General features: G+C 38.2%; 1 protein-coding gene across 1 annotated transcript; it reads left to right on the top strand.

Annotated features, from left to right (window-relative positions):
- The first annotated feature begins 290 nt into the window (after nt 1-290).
- On the top strand, nt 291-11303 carry mr (anaphase promoting complex subunit morula). Its single transcript, XM_071589936.1, has 14 exons — nt 291-404; nt 529-961; nt 1040-1145; nt 1639-1777; nt 1856-2036; nt 2210-2435; nt 4434-4648; nt 4954-5128; nt 5216-5327; nt 5584-5712; nt 6033-6162; nt 7724-7809; nt 9445-9612; nt 10984-11303. The coding sequence occupies exons 1-14, from the start codon at nt 333-335 to the stop codon at nt 11188-11190; spliced, it is 2379 nt and encodes a 792-aa protein (XP_071446037.1). The 5' UTR covers nt 291-332; the 3' UTR covers nt 11191-11303.
- Nucleotides 11304-15693: the final 4390 nt, after the last annotated feature.

Genomic DNA, 15693 nt, shown 5'->3' with positions numbered 1-15693 from the left:
TGCCTTTTTCAATCGCCGCCTTTCCCATGCACACCATTTTTGACCACTCTAACAAATGTGTCGCCATATATTCAAATCTAAGTGATTGTTAATAAGTACTCTCGGATAACACAAGGTAAAATTTGACACCTTTAAACTGTATTCATAAGACGCATAAGTTATAATTCTTCGTAATCGATTTGTAAATATATTTGGCTGGTAGGCAGAACCAAGGACCTTGCCGTGTACACAGTTTGAGAGATGTGGAATTGTGTGTGTGGTACAACTTGTCTTCAAGATTTTGGGCTAAATGAAATCCTGTTGTGTTATTATAACTACCTTAGCCGCGAAAAATGGCTGTAGAATTTTTGAGAGCGGATACTTTGAGCCAACTATGTCATGCTTATCCCATTTTGTCAGGGGAGGTAAAGTATAATATTTATTTGCGTTTTGTCTGTATGGTATTCGTTATTGTCCTTCGTTTTATTTGTGATTAAACAATGATCCAAATGCTACTTGGGTACTACTGAGAACTTTTCTTTCTTGTAGATCAATGACTGCGGGAATGAGAATGCAATAAATGAGATATTACAGAACCTAAGCAAAGAAGATATCTGTGTAGAGGAATTAGTTTTGGAGAGAATTAACTGTTACATAAGGCAGAAGATCATACCTACTTTTTGGAGTTACTTTAAAGCAACAGTGTCGGATCTCGAAGGATTTGAGAATTTCAGAGATGCAGTGGAAAACCTGTACAATTCGTTAGCATTATTTCTTCCTCAAATATCAAGGTTAGAAATGCTTAGGCTGCTTAGAGGAATACATGTTGCTAATAGTGAAAGAGACTCCGTTATGTGTATGTTCAGGGATATGGTAAGAGCTGCCTTACACTCCGATTTACCTCTACACACTAGAAAAGTAATGGAAAGTTTTTACCGCACATCATTCAAAGTTTTCTGCAATGCAGATAGACTTCCACAAGGTAGGCTTATATTCTACAGATATAAATCAACGTGTGGTTTCATTTTATATGTGAACTCCAACTAATTATTTCATTTAGATGGTGATGAATCGGCTGAAGACTTTCTACACTGCGGTGGCTGTAATCATGAAATAGAACAGTGCCAGTGTCAGGCAATTCTGCAGGTCTTTCACCAAGTTAATAGGTAATGACAAGTAAATTACACGCAACGCATTTACTTTCCGTGCAAAATTTGATATGAGTAGAGTATTTTGATTCTTGAACCTTGTTTCATTGTGTATTGAAAAAAATTCAGATGCCATGTTCATTTTCACTGTTTAGTTGTACGCTTTAGGGTCTAAATACACATAAATTTGGGTTGGTCAAAAATACCAATCGCACCCTGGTATTGAAAATATGGCATAGCCTAGATTAGATAAAGGAAAGGTTTTAATTAATTTTATCGAGAAATTGATCCAGAGGCGAAAATCTTGTCCCATTTACAATTATCCCTGACTTCCATTCAAGTTGTCTTTAAGCTTCATGGGGATGAATTAAGGATGTTTGAGTCTAGCAGTTGGAAGTAAGGCATGTAAAAGTAAAATCATATTAATAATTTCTTGTTGTTTGAAGGAAATTCCTGGATAATCTGTGTACCCTGCTCAGGTGGTTAACATTTTTCTTACTTTTATCATTAGGAAACTGGTTGAACTGGAATTATTGGAATGCCTTGCTGGTGAGGTCCTTACTTCTTTGATTCATGTCAGAATTGGCAACCATGTACAGGAATCTTGTAAAGGCAGCTTTGATGTGTCACACATTAACTCATTACAAAATGTAAGAAGTGACTGAAATCGATGTTAGATCCGTTGATGAATAGCCACCTCTAAACATGTGACCTTCTTTCCAATTTAGTGGCTGAAGACAGTGGTGATGGGTTGGCTTTCTCAGATTTATTGTGAAGTCCCTGATGAAAATGTCTTGGCCAAAATAAATCGTCAAAAGGCAATTGAAAAATTTAATCACAAGCTGACCCATCTATTGTATGAGACATACACCCGGACTAGGATAGAGCAACTTTTCAACATAATAATTGGTAAGTCGTATCTTTTTTCACTTCTAATACTTGAAGTAATTAGTATTATTTAGTATCTCTAGGTTTTAGGTTTCACTGCCAGTTTAATATAAACTGCGCAGGGCCTCATCGTCTGGTCCTGTTAAATTAAATCACAATTACCACTCATTGTATTTCTTAATTGGCATTTTTAGAATATCCAGATTCACAGCCAGCCATTGAGGACCTAAGGATTTGTCTTCAAAAAACAGATTTACGGCCTTACTTAACACAGAAACTTCAGCAAGCCTTGGAGACAAGATTGTTACATCCTGGGGTAAATACCCCTGATGTGCTCAATGCATATGTTGCTGCCATTAGAGCCCTTAGACAACTAGACCCAACCGGTGTACTTCTGGAAACAGTTACAGAGCCTGTCAGGTATGCTTAAACTAAATTACACTGAAGTCACATGCCTACTGTCACAATGATTGACTGTAAGAGTTGGAAAAATGACTAATTAGTACATGAGAGATGGTATTGTACAAATTGGTAATTAGTCTAAATGATGAAAAGTTATTGTACAAACCACTGTCTGAATATACTATGGGATTTAAGAGCTTAGTTTGAGACCTGAATTATAAGATAGTCATTCTATATGTTATGACTATAATGTTTCCGTAAATCATCGAGTATTACTTAACAGATCACTGAGCAATTGCAATGATCAATTGGAAAGAAAGCATCTTTTTATACTTCAGGAACACACCACCTATTCAGTCTAAAAAAATCTATCATAAGTTGAATACCTAGGATTGCAAAACAAGTTGTTTCCCCCGACAAGACCTGTTGGTCTTGTCGCGGGAAACAACTTGTTTTGATGACATGAAAATTTGAAAAATTTTAAGTAGTTTTAAGTTGAAAGGTGACATTTTGTGCTTATATAATATTGCCCATTCCTAATGGAGACCAAATGATAACAAATTTGAAATAGCTTTGTTAATTCTGATTGTAGAAACCAAAAAAATAGCTTCTCTTTCTTTACCTAAAAAATAATTATAATATTCATTGCACATTACTCTTCGCATGAATAAACTTACATTTGTGTAAAAGGTAGTTTTAACGATACTAGCCATAAGTTTTATAAAAATTATAAAATTATTATAATTATAAATTTTATTATCATATTGTGATGGGACCCATTTGCTCTCTGGAAAGACCAAATGTGTGCCATCACAATCTCGAGTTCATATGAGGCTTACTAAGCCATTCAAGGGTACTGAAATTATTTCGTCTTCATTTCAACTTAAAATTCCATTTTTAGCCTGATCATTTTGGCTGTTGAGCCCATAATATTAGAAGACTTAATTTCTTTTTCTTATAAAACTTGTGTTCCACTTAGCAGTTGGATTCTCAAGGTAACCAGTTGATGACTAATTGCGTTATCCTTGCTATACATATTTTATCCTCCCAAAACTACAATAGTTTGAAGAATACTCAAACCTATTCAAGACATATGCTATCATGGTCTCCTCCTTCTGGGGTCTTAAATTGTTAAGATTGTAAAATTGGCATGAATATGCCTGGCATTAATGCCTAGGCAGGTGAAAAATCCAACAGAATTAAGCAATTTATAACCCTTATTATTAAGACATTCCTTTGCTTGATTCTTTCACCAAATATTACTGTATAGTTTTCTGTAAGTTTCACGCACAGCCTAACCGGTCTATTTTTAAGGTACCTAATGTAGAGTCCACGTTTTGCCTTAAATAATTTATTATTTCACGCTAAACATTTTTGTTGAGCGCATGTCTAGTATTGTTAAAACTAAATTTGACACAGATGTAGGTTTATTCATGTGAAGAGTAATGTGCAATGAATATTACAATAATTTTTTAGCTAAAGAAAGAGTAGGCAGCAAACAACATAGGGATTATGATAATGTCGAAAAGGAAAATTGCTTGCAGAAAGAGAAGCTTATTTTTTTAGTTTCTACAATAAAAATGAATATGGCTATTTAAACTTTGCTGTCTTTATGGAATTTACACAACATATTGAAATGAAAGAAGTAACGTGGTAATTCCACACACAATTTAAAATATGACCTAGGTTTTGACGTTAGACGTCATCATCTGGTAGTTCCTACAGAAGACAACTTTGAATATATATCTTCAGATCGAGCAGGGGAGAAGAGGGTTGGTCAGAGCAGGAGGGGAAGGGAGGGTATAGGGGTGAAAGGTTAAAGTGTTGGATGTAGATGGGAGGGAAAGGAAAGGGAAGTACAGACAGCTGTGTCAATTGTTGGCTCTTGATGGGGGTTTGTTTGGGATGCCCTGTGGGGAGCACTGGAAGTGCAGTACAGCACACTGAATGATTTTAAAGTGCCCCCTCAGCATTCATTAAATGAATGTGGTTATTTGAATTATTCTTTAACTTCAGGTTATATTTGCGTGGAAGAGAGGATACTGTTCGCTGTGTTGTAAGTAGCCTCACTGAAGAAGGACCTTGTGACTTGACTGAGGAGTTAGCACGTGCTGGAGGGGATGAGGGGAGAATGCTCCTCTTGTCTTTTGACAATGAAGTGAGCCATTCTGATGAAGAAACAGATGCTAACTGGGAAAGCTGGGAGCCTGATCCTGTGGAAGCGAACCCCAGTATGTTGTCTCTTTATAGCCAAATCAGAATTAAAATTTTCTATTCAGAAAAAGATAGCAGCACCCTTATTTATGTATAGTAACATCAAACTGTGTCAATGCTCTTGCTAAATATATGTGGTTTTATTACGGCTCCTTCTTTGTAAGAACAGAAAATTTTACTTTGGTGAGGCAAATTCTTAATTTATATTTGTCTAGTATCCCTTCTCAAAAACATTGAGCAGGTGATTCTTAGTGTTTATGAGGTTTCTCATTTTGTGTTTAAAAAATGCCAGAACAGTTATTCTTCTATTTCCTTTCCTTAGCAAGCACATCAAAAAATCAAAGAACATCTGATATAATCTTGATGCTTGTGAATGTATATGGAAGCAAAGAATTGTTCGTGAATGAATATCGTACTCTCCTTGCTGACCGACTACTCTCCCAGCTAAGCTATCATACTGAGAAAGAAATTCGTTACTTGGAGCTGTTGAAACTTCGGTAAGCTCTGGCAATGTTATGTCAAATGATGAACACAGTTAAATTTATGTAATTTGAAATTTATCCTTTGTTTTATATTTCTTAAAGGTTTGGTGAGTCACATCTTCATTTCTGTGAGGTGATGCTGAAAGACATTTATGACTCAAAGAGAATCAATGCTCACTTGCATTCTGATGGAAATTTTAAATTAGAAAATCCGGTAAATATCTTTCTAATGCAATCTCAAAGTCATGATTATAGTACGTATTCTTATTTAAAATATGCTCATTTTGAATTAAAACAGAAGTAGTGTGTATCTGTGTTATCTATATAATTTTAAATACTCTTGGATGTAAAAATTTTATTTGCTATGATTGGCATGTAGGTATATATACTCTCCTTTTTTGTGGGGGTAGTTTCTGATAAAATGGTAAATTTATAATTTCAAATTTTATACTCAATGCAATGTGTCATAGCAATTTCCCTGCCAAGCGATGATCCTGTCCGCTCAGTTTTGGCCATCCTTTAAGGAAGAAAATCTGGTTTTGCCGCCTATAGTTACTGAACACCTGGATGCTTACACAAAAGCATTTGAAACTTTGAAGGTAATGCCACTGTTATTATTTACATGAACTTAAATTTAAAATATATGCTTAGGTAGCCTCTTAATTGTGTGTTGCATTAGAATGTTTTATTGACCTTTTTAGTGTGGAACTACTATGAGTAGAAAATCTTTTATTGCATCTCTGTTAAAATTATGATTGATGATAACTACATTCATGTAGTCTGACAAAGCATTCTTATTCTAAAGATAATATTAATTATGCTCATAAAAACTGCCTTTGGTGCTAAATTAAATTTAGTCTGGAAAATTTTAATAATTTTAAAGTGAAAATTTGAAATAATCTTTCTATATTTCCTCCAGGGTAACAGAACACTATGTTGGAAACCACATCTTGGTGCAGTTGTCATAGACATAGAGCTGAAAGATCGCACTTTGCATTTGGCTGTAACTCCAATACATGCAACAATTATTTGGCATTTTCAATCTAAAAGTGAGTGAATTTGATTATGATTGTAAATTTGATCACGTTTGTTTTTACCCATACCACTTTGCCCATGTATTCTGTGGACTCACTTGTACATTCGTCCCTCATTGACAGCAGAAGTGAATATTCCATGATTGGCGAGACAGAGTAGTTCTTAAAAGAATTTAAAGCACATAATATCTCTCACTGGGAAATGTTTGCCCAGTAAAGCAATATTTTATCTGTACCTATTGTAGTCTTTTTTATTGATTAAAGAAGTCTACATTTTTTAGGATTTTTGGTCCTATGATATATCAGAAGCAAAACTTTTCTCTGCTCAAAAATATTGTAAAGAACTATGTTAAATTCTTAGGTATTTAAATTTTTTTAAGATTCACAACTCTCAACAACTCCTCAGTTCAAACATTTTTTTTCTGCTTTATGCTGGTATAGCATAGTTTATGTATGTAAATTACAGATTCAGGTGTGATGTGATGGAACTGTTCCATAATGACCGAGACAAAAGCTACTACAAGACTTTACGTATGCTCTATGAAAGTCCTCTCAATATCCAGAACTGATGTTTTGAAAGGTCCCATAATAATTGTTGATTGCAATAATGTTATATTTAATCAAGGTTGCAGGAAGTTTTGTTTTTGTGTATTCACATATATTATTTCATGTTCTTTCCTGACTCCGTAAGCACACCATTCATTTTAAAGAACACATTTAAAGTCATTCAGTTTTCATTTTCATATTGCTATGTACTAATTACCATGTCACAGACCTGTAACTTCAGTATATGTGTCTAAATAGGCCCATCTAAATGTTTGTCATTATTAGAATGAGAAGAAATTAAGAGTGAAATCAGGAGGGCTAGAATACCAAATCTTTGATTGACCAAGTAGGTATATACATTCAATCAATCCCTGAGCTAATTTTACGCCAACAACCATAGCAGTAAGCTAGATGTAGCAAGTGAATTCAGATAGAAGCATATCTGCTTTACAAAACTAACATATAGTATGAATTTGGGGAAAATGGTTGAACCTTATCAGGTTCAACTATTTTCCCTAAAATTAGGGATATGGTTCAGGGGAATGCGATTGGTGATAAAGTGACATCATATTGTCTTGAGATCCCTTTAACTCCAGACTCTGGTCAAAAAGGAATAAAATAGTTGCAATTTTTCTTTTGATTTGAAGAACTTCTTTCAGTCTCTTGCTAAGGTCATCATATTCATCCTCATTTTTGCACTTACACCATTTCAGCCATGTGATAATTCCGAAAGAGTTCTGTTTAAGATAGTGTCCCAAGTAGGATTTAGGTGTGTGCTGCATTATTATTCTTTCAACTTAATGTGATGAACATATTGTTTTCTCAATTTGCTCCTCCTTAATTTTTACATGTTTTCCATCATTAAAGTCTTCTACCGAATGAACAGCTTGACGTACATCATTCAAAGGTTTACTGGAATATTTTTCGGTTGAAATTTGAGAAATAAATGCACCCACTCATGTTCTATGCGACCCCCAAAATTTGAATGTCATGGAATTTAATCTGGCTGTTAACTCTTAATTTTATCCAGGTCAGTGGACCATAGAAGAATTAAATCAGGTTATGCATGTTCCATCCACAATGCTGCGCAGGAAAATAGCATTTTGGCAAACACAGGTGAGTCAGTTCAAGATATACTCATAGTTGTTAGAGTTATCCGTAAATTTTTATTTTCTTTGAAAGGAATTTGAAATCACTTCATTTCAAATCTAGTGCATTTAACTTTTATCATATTGCTAATTACCTTTTGTCCTTACACCTGCTATATTTCTGCTCTTTGAGTGTCATTCCATGTGGTACCTTTTTAGCCTTATTTATAGTCCCCATTTTATGTCCTTCAGTGATAGTGAAGCATAGTCTGTATATTTGGGTATAAATGTTAGATTGCGTTATAAGCAGATTTTTTCTGGGAATATGTCTACACAGTTACTTTATGTTTCGATGGTTTCTGGCTCAACTTGGTGGAAGTTCATGTTCATTAAATGAAGAACAATGTATTTTTCTATTGTTCTTTATTTTGGTACTACTAGTTTCAATGCTTAGGCATCATCATCAGGTACAAATTAGTCAAGTTGTGGTCCAGTTATATACCATTTTTGTGGGGGAAGGGATGGGTGAGAGAAGGGGGAGGGAGGGGGAAAAGGTGGGGTAATGATTGGCGTTGATGGGAAGGAGGGAAGGGGTGTTAAGCTTCAGGAAAGGCGATCAGTGGGGTTCACAGTGCAGAGGGGAGGGAAGGGTATTTAGGTCTTTCCTTGAAGCATAGGGATGCCTCCTGGATTAGGGAGAGGTATTCAAACATTGAATCATTGACCAAATGACCCTTTTTCAAATTCTGTCTGATTTCCAGGTCTTCCAACTTGTCTATTCTCCTTCCTTTGTCCATTTGGTGTATCGGTTCCGGGTTGAAATTGCTCCCATGATATTCTTCCCACAGATGCCTTGGTGAAGTGAGATTGGTCGAGGTCACATTTCCTAAAACAGCATTTATGTTCCTCCACTTGTGTTTTTAATTATCTCCCCATTTGGCATCTGTACTACAGTCCTTACAAGTTAACTTATAAATGCCACTTTTATTTTGTTTTTCAACTTTGTCTTTCATAGTATTCATGAATGATTTTAAGTTGTTCGCATTGTAAAAACCTATCCAAAGCTTTTCCCTATCTTTTGTGAAATCAATCCATAATAAGGGAGTCTACCCCATTTATAATCTTTTACATCCACATTAAAACAAAAGATTGTTTGTTGTAAGGGAATATTTTCTGTGTAAAATTTTTTATTAAATCTTCTTTGTACCCATTTTTCACTGCAATAACTTTTATCATCTTAAGTTCTTGAACAAAATTACTTTTAGAGAGAGGTATGTCCAGCAGTATATTTAGCTGGAAATGAAAAGTGGATAGCTTTTGAGATATGTGATAGCAGGATCTGAAGGGGATGATATGGTTAGGTGGTGATGTTATGTGGTCACTGTCCCCCCTCTCCTTCCCTCTCTCTCTCACCCATCCCTTCCCCCACAAGAACAGTACATAAATGGACCGCAACTTGACTAATTTGTGCCTGAGCGTTTGCACTTGTACGCCTAAGCGTTGAAAGTAGTAGTACCAAAATAAAGAACACTGGAGAAATAATTGTGTTCTTCATTTGATTCCTTGATGATGGTAAATTTTTAAGTCAATTCATAGTTTTTAAAAAGTTGCAATTAGAAAGAAGATTACTAATTTGCCTTTTAATATTCCAATATTCCATCAGGGGGTACTTAAGGAGGTGTCAGCTGACACATTCGTTGTAGTGGAGGAGTCTCCTAACAGATCAAAGACATCAACGTCAGTAGTCATATCATCAGAGATGATGTGCGAAGATGAAGAAGCTGAGAGTGCTATGGCATCTGCTCATGAACAGAGAGAGGAAGAACTGCAGGTGAGAGCCATTAATTCTCTACATAAGTAATGAGTTATTTCCTCCATGTAGTTTGAATGCACTTGAAATTTGTACTGACTTAACTCTGTGGGCCTACTATTATTTTTACCACAGTAATTATTAGGTCCAGCCAACAAAAATACTTCATATTTGGCATTTGAAAATGAGGTCCTAGGTGTACCTGTGTTGTCTACAAAGAGTGGACCAAGCTTGATAATGTGACTTCCTGACACTGCAGAATCAGTATTATGGCTTCTTTAATGACTAAAGTTACATTTATCATTATTATTGGCATTCCATCACTTAGGTTTTGGATGGACACAGTCAGCACTGTATACAATGGTTCAGCATTGCACTTCTTTGCCTCTAAAAGCAAAATACAACTTGACATCTGACACCACATAAGTACCTCTTCAATTACACATACTTTCTTCCTTTATTCCATCCAATATGCCTATCCTATTTCTAACCCTTCCTTATTTGCCCAACATTCTCTCCTGCATCGCAGTCTTCAACATCCTATCTCCAATCAAAATGCTCCACATCCATCTTTCCTGTTTTTTCTCTTTTACCTAACTCTGTGTTTGCATTCTTTTCTCATCTATCTTTCTAATCATCTCATCCGTAATCCTTGGTTTCCTTACCCTTTTCCTCTTAACAATTCCTATAGTTTTTTTGTGGCTTGGGATCGGGATAGTGCGGTGGCTAATGTACAGGCTTACTACCGAGAGGGCCCGGGTTTGAATCCCGGAGGCAGCAGATATTTTTTAGTGGTATCCCCGATCCATACTTGAGTTACTTTGTGGAGAGAACTTTGAGAGAGTACAACGTCCGTCAGATGGGAAGTTAAACTACGGACCCATTGGTACCTTTCGACAAGAGTAGGCTAATGCCGATGCCAGGTTTCTCTCCACCCTTCCTTTCCCATCCATCCCTAATGGTGCAAATGACCGTAGCTGTCGGTCACCTCCCCTCAAACTACTACTACTACTTTTGTGACTTTTGTTTTCCCATTTTTTGTTAATTCCCATTTTTTCTCAATAATACTCAGCTCCTGCCTAAATCATGGGCAGTTAATAAACTTAGCTGGCAGTAAACATGTGAATTGACTGCACCAACGCATGTGAATTGGTTGCCAAAATTTGTGATGAATGAAATATGAATTTTTCTCACTTCAATAACACAAACAAAGGAAATTGATTTAATCTTGGTGACTGCTCGTGGCAGCAATGAGTGAAATTATTTAACTATCATGGTTGCTTGGGCCTCCCATCCCATGTGAAAGTAATTGAATTGATGTATCTATGTACATATGCTTTGTCTTACTGACACATATTGCTAATATGAGGGTCTTTTTGTCATATATTTCAGGTGTTCTGGTCATATATTGTTGGTATGTTGACCAATCTGGACTCATTACCATTAGAAAGAATACATCAAATGCTGAAGATGTTTGCTTCTCAAGGTCCTACTTCTGTTGAGTGTAGTCTTCAAGAGCTTAGGCATTTTCTGGACAGAAAGGTTCGGGAACATAAGCTTTTATTTAGTAATGGCCTATATAGGCTTCCAAAACCTTGATACCAGAATTATCTAGGTAATTATTTATGTGATAAGTGTGACTGAGTTGTGTGGTCATGATTGCTTTGTGTAAAGTCCGTTACATGTTAAAGAGACATTAAAATATCTACAACTTACGTTTGTATGTGTCATTGTACTTTGCAATCTTACAATAAATTTTATATAGTATTTTTATAAATGTACAAGGTTTGTTCATAATTGTTAAGATGATCGTATATCCTAGTAATATTATCCCCTAATGCTGTTTGATACCAATCATCAATTACTATTCTCATTTCTTTGGATTTTCTATTGATCATAATTAAATGTTTCTCCTTGGATTGGCAGCATAATATTGAGTATTTTTCTGGGCAATACGATGAACCACCTCCCACGTGATGATATTCTGTGACTTTGTTTTTTAAACTCCGGAAATTTACTACCTATACAAATAATATTTCTCTGGCATTACAGATTTTTGAATTTTTAACGAGGATCATCTTCATATTAATATCGAATCCATTGCAAAATTTTCCGTCTGATGCTATTTCATTCGTGTTAAACAAACTATTGCTAACACTGAACTTCACTTCATTTAAAGATACATAATTTGGCAAAGAAGACTTAAGCGACCCGCTATTTAACCTACACGCTGACCTACACTTAAATCTAAAAAAGCCAAGCCCCGCACGGCTTGAATGTCCTACCCGCTACACGCCTGGCGGCCTCAGATGGGTATTGAACACCAGAAGGGTTCAGGGGGTTCCTACATGATTGGATCGCTGGCTGAAGGTTGACGAAGGACTCCCCAATATTGCTGTAGACATCACGCAACCTCTGATTGATGCCTTCCACTCAGCTCCGAACCAGAGGTCCACGATCAATCCTCGGAACAAGGCTGCAGATCGAGAGCATCTCATCAACCCCCTTGACAACTCCCGCACACTTCACATCCAAATTAAATTCCCTGAATCAATCCAGAATCTCTTCAGATACACAGTTTACAGCATCGTTGATACCAACGTGAGCCACGGCCCGCAGCCGCTGCTCCAACCACCGTCGTCACCTGGAGAACACTGCTGCCAGGAATGCACCATGCCATCAGGCACTGGCTCACACACTCCTGGTCTGCCCTCTCCCGCAATGGGAGTATCACCCATCTGCCGTAACTGCTGCCTATCACTAGAATCCCCCCGTTCCCACTCTGACGGTTCCTTCTGGCTGATGCTCTCACAGGGGTGGAGGTAGGGGCTGCAGATACCGCTGGGCTAACCTCCAATAGCGCCTGATTCCTGTTGGAGATGGGGACGAGGTTTGCCTGCGCATCTCCTCTCCCTCGTCGCAGCGATAACTTCCCGGCCCTGCTGCGCGAGATAACCTTCCAATCCTCCGGTTTCCGGAATGGTACCTCTCCACCATCAAAGAATCGGCCTCCGGGCTGACTCTCAATCACTCCGCCGCATGTTGCATTCGAACAAATGCATGTGGCCCCATTGGCGTGGTGAGTTAAATAAATGGGAAAGTCTTTAGGCTCACCGAAGGCTACTTTATCGTGCAAATTTGTGTCACTGACCTGCTTAACTAACAAAGAAAAGTCCCTTAGCTATTTAAGATAATCATTCAAGCCCCCCCCCCCTTATCCACAACAGGCAACTAATGATGGCTTGCCGGTTTAATTAAAGATACTTCTAAATTGATATTGACATCATCTGAAAGAATTTGAAATTAGTAATGTGGTGCTCTGAGATTTTATTTCTGATCAACAGTAACCCGAGCCTTTAATCGTTCTGTTTTATGTTCCGTTTATGTCATAATGAGTCAAACAAGTGAGTAATGTAGAGACTTTGAAGGTTAAATTTAGTGATCCTGGAGTTATTTCAAAGGGTTTTATTTCTCTTTTATTTCACTCTTCTTCCTTTTCGAGTATTAGCTTCAGTTGAGGGTCATCAGAATAGGTATAATATTCTCTAGAAAATTCTTAAATTCAGCCTGCTGATATTCATTTCCTGTCAATCCAGTTAATGCATCTCAATTCCATTTCCCAACTCGCGTACCTTGCCTTCTCTTTTTGAATCGGTCCCTGCGCTTCATAACAACTAAATATACTAGTATATTTTTTTGCAGGTTCCCCCCCTTCTTTCCCCATCAATTTGAAAAACCCTAACCCCTTCATCCCTTACCCTTTCCTCCTGGTGCTGCACCCCCTGCCACACACCTTTTTGGTGGCTCGCAGGGTATTGATGTAGATAAAAATTGTGATGAGTCCGCATCCGCTCTCGGGAACCTGTGCAAATTGATCACGCTGTTCTCCAGAGGTGATGTCATCCATCACCACTGGAGAAGAAAACAGTACAGCGTCAACGAGGAAGTAAAGATTTTATATTTAGATTTATGCACTTAGATATTTGGATTAAATATACCGGCATAACCTAAAATGGAAAAAAGCCCACAGTGCCTAATTGAACGAACCTCTCCCCGAAAGCGAATGACTTCAATGGCCAAACCCCTGGATAATTTGGATGGAAATGGCCACCATAAATATGCGGTTCTCTCATCGGGGCAACCTAAATATTGATCGCAGATGCACCCTATTATGGCGCCAAGACATACTCCTCGCCTAGTTTTAAGTACAAAATTTCACCGAAAATGACTAGCAGTATTCTGACCTCAACTCTCCCGCTTTTGAGACAAAACTTGTCACGCTGAACTACGGTCGATCCGAGTGTTGATTAGCAAGCCAGAATAAAGTGTTGAAATTGTTTCCATGTATTCTAGTCAGTGAAAAAAGGACATGTGAGAGCATAATGGTCTCTCTCACATGTACTTGTATTCAGTATTCACTGTGAATTCTGATTGCATTTTAATGGGCAAAGCACGATTTTTTCATTCCGTTCTTCGTATCATGCATTGGAATGTTCAGAAACGTTGCGCTCGGCTTTTGAAGCGATGACTTTGGAGGACCAAGAGAAATAATTTTGGAAAAAAGAGGCCCAACTTCCAATCTTCTTTCGACATATATTGAGGCGGCGAATGCCAATTGACTGGCAGTCGATCGGCCCCGGACACCCGTTTTCACGAAATCCAGGGCCGAGGAGGAATATTTCTCCCTGGTCCATACCGGATTTCAAAAACGTGATTAGGTATCCCTTTCTCACTAGGGGTTAGTTTTCGGGTATATCTCCCCGCCTTTTTAGTCGCCTCTTAGGACAGGAAGGGATACTGCGGGAGTATTCTCAATCCCCCTGCCCGCATGATGGTATGGGGATGATAGAGTCACCGCGAAAGAGGAATTGAATGCTACCCAAGGATATCCCAGTGTGCCGCACAGTCCGTCTGATGGGTCGCAGTTGACTCATCGCACTTCCGAGGCGGGATTGGCAATGCTGCTTCACCTGGGCCTCAACCCTCCCTCCCCCTCTCCTCTGACCGTCCATCCAACCCACTCTCCCCGTAACATACAAGGTACATGCCCTTATGTAATGAACTCAAAGAAAACTAAGGAAATATTCAGCTTCAGAGTAATAGTATTTGCCAACACATGTATTTTACCGAATTCCTGATGGAATTTTCCTCACGGCAATTCATCGCCAATTTAATTGGAACTTTCAAATTATTTCCGGGTCGCAAGGCATTATCATCATTGGGCTCATTTACTTACATGTGTGTTACGGCATGTATTTGTATAGTCATGGACTAACAAAGAGACCCAAGTCTGGATTCCCTGAATGGTCACACGATGGCTCGTTTAATGACGCGCGCGCATTTCTGGAGGGGCATGCAATTCTTTTGTTGGTTGGTGGTCTTGGAGGCAGCTGTACCTACACTCGACTTTCAAGCTTTCGGCGAGGAAGGGAGCGGTTAACTGCAGGACTCCAGTGCAAAGCCCTGCGAAGATACGCGAAATGTGCGCTATCGGAATTGAAATGGGCGAACAATTCCCCCGCCTCCTTTTTCATCGTCCCAATTAGATTTCACTTTATTTTTTGCGAAGTCTCCCGCTCAATAAACCCCCAAGCCTACCCCGCCTTCCCCCACAAGTCCCCCCCCCCCATTACTTGCCGACGGGTATTTGGTCTCGTCAGTTCTTTACGAGAGCGGGGATGAGCCAGCCGATCGAAGCGGATGGACTCATCGCTATCCCGGAGTTCGTGGGACTCCCCAGGGCATATCGTCCAGCTAATAGCGGGAGAAGACTAAGCGGTCGCGGCAGCTCAATATCATTGGTGAGTGTCGATTTCATACAAGCCGATGTGTAAGCATACATAAAGTGGTAGGCTTCTTCATAAACGTGTTCAGTGTATCAAGTTTGTAATTGTCAGGTTTCGATTATCTAGATCTTAGGGCCACTTTCCAAAATTAGCGATTGCATATTGGTACGTATGTAGTCAGCCTACAAAGATTCTTTTCAAATGTGCCCTCTCTCTTGCTAGCATCCGTATGCACGAATACTGAGTAAAGGGTTGAAAACCGCGGTAAACCAATTTCCAGCTTGGCTCAATTGTCGTTGGTTATTGTCCTGGGGAT

The sequence above is a fragment of the Hetaerina americana genome, unplaced genomic scaffold (genome assembly GCF_022747635.1).
Source record: "Hetaerina americana unplaced genomic scaffold, ioHetAmer1.1.p SCAF_4, whole genome shotgun sequence".
In the NCBI taxonomy this organism is placed as follows: domain Eukaryota; kingdom Metazoa; phylum Arthropoda; class Insecta; order Odonata; family Calopterygidae; genus Hetaerina; species Hetaerina americana.
This window is presented reverse-complemented; position numbering and strand designations above follow the sequence as displayed.

What these genes read in the sequence shown, in the direction of transcription:
- mr (XM_071589936.1), top strand. Translation starts at nt 333, where the DNA reads ATGGCTGTAGAATTTTTGAGAGCGGATACTTTGAGCCAACTATGTCAT. An exon ending in ATCCCATTTTGTCAGGGGAG is followed by an intron (nt 405 to 528) that starts GTAAAGTATAAT and finishes TCTTTCTTGTAG; the next exon opens with ATCAATGACTGCGGGAATGA. An exon ending in TAGCATTTTGGCAAACACAG is followed by an intron (nt 7,810 to 9,444) that starts GTGAGTCAGTTC and finishes ATATTCCATCAG; the next exon opens with GGGGTACTTAAGGAGGTGTC.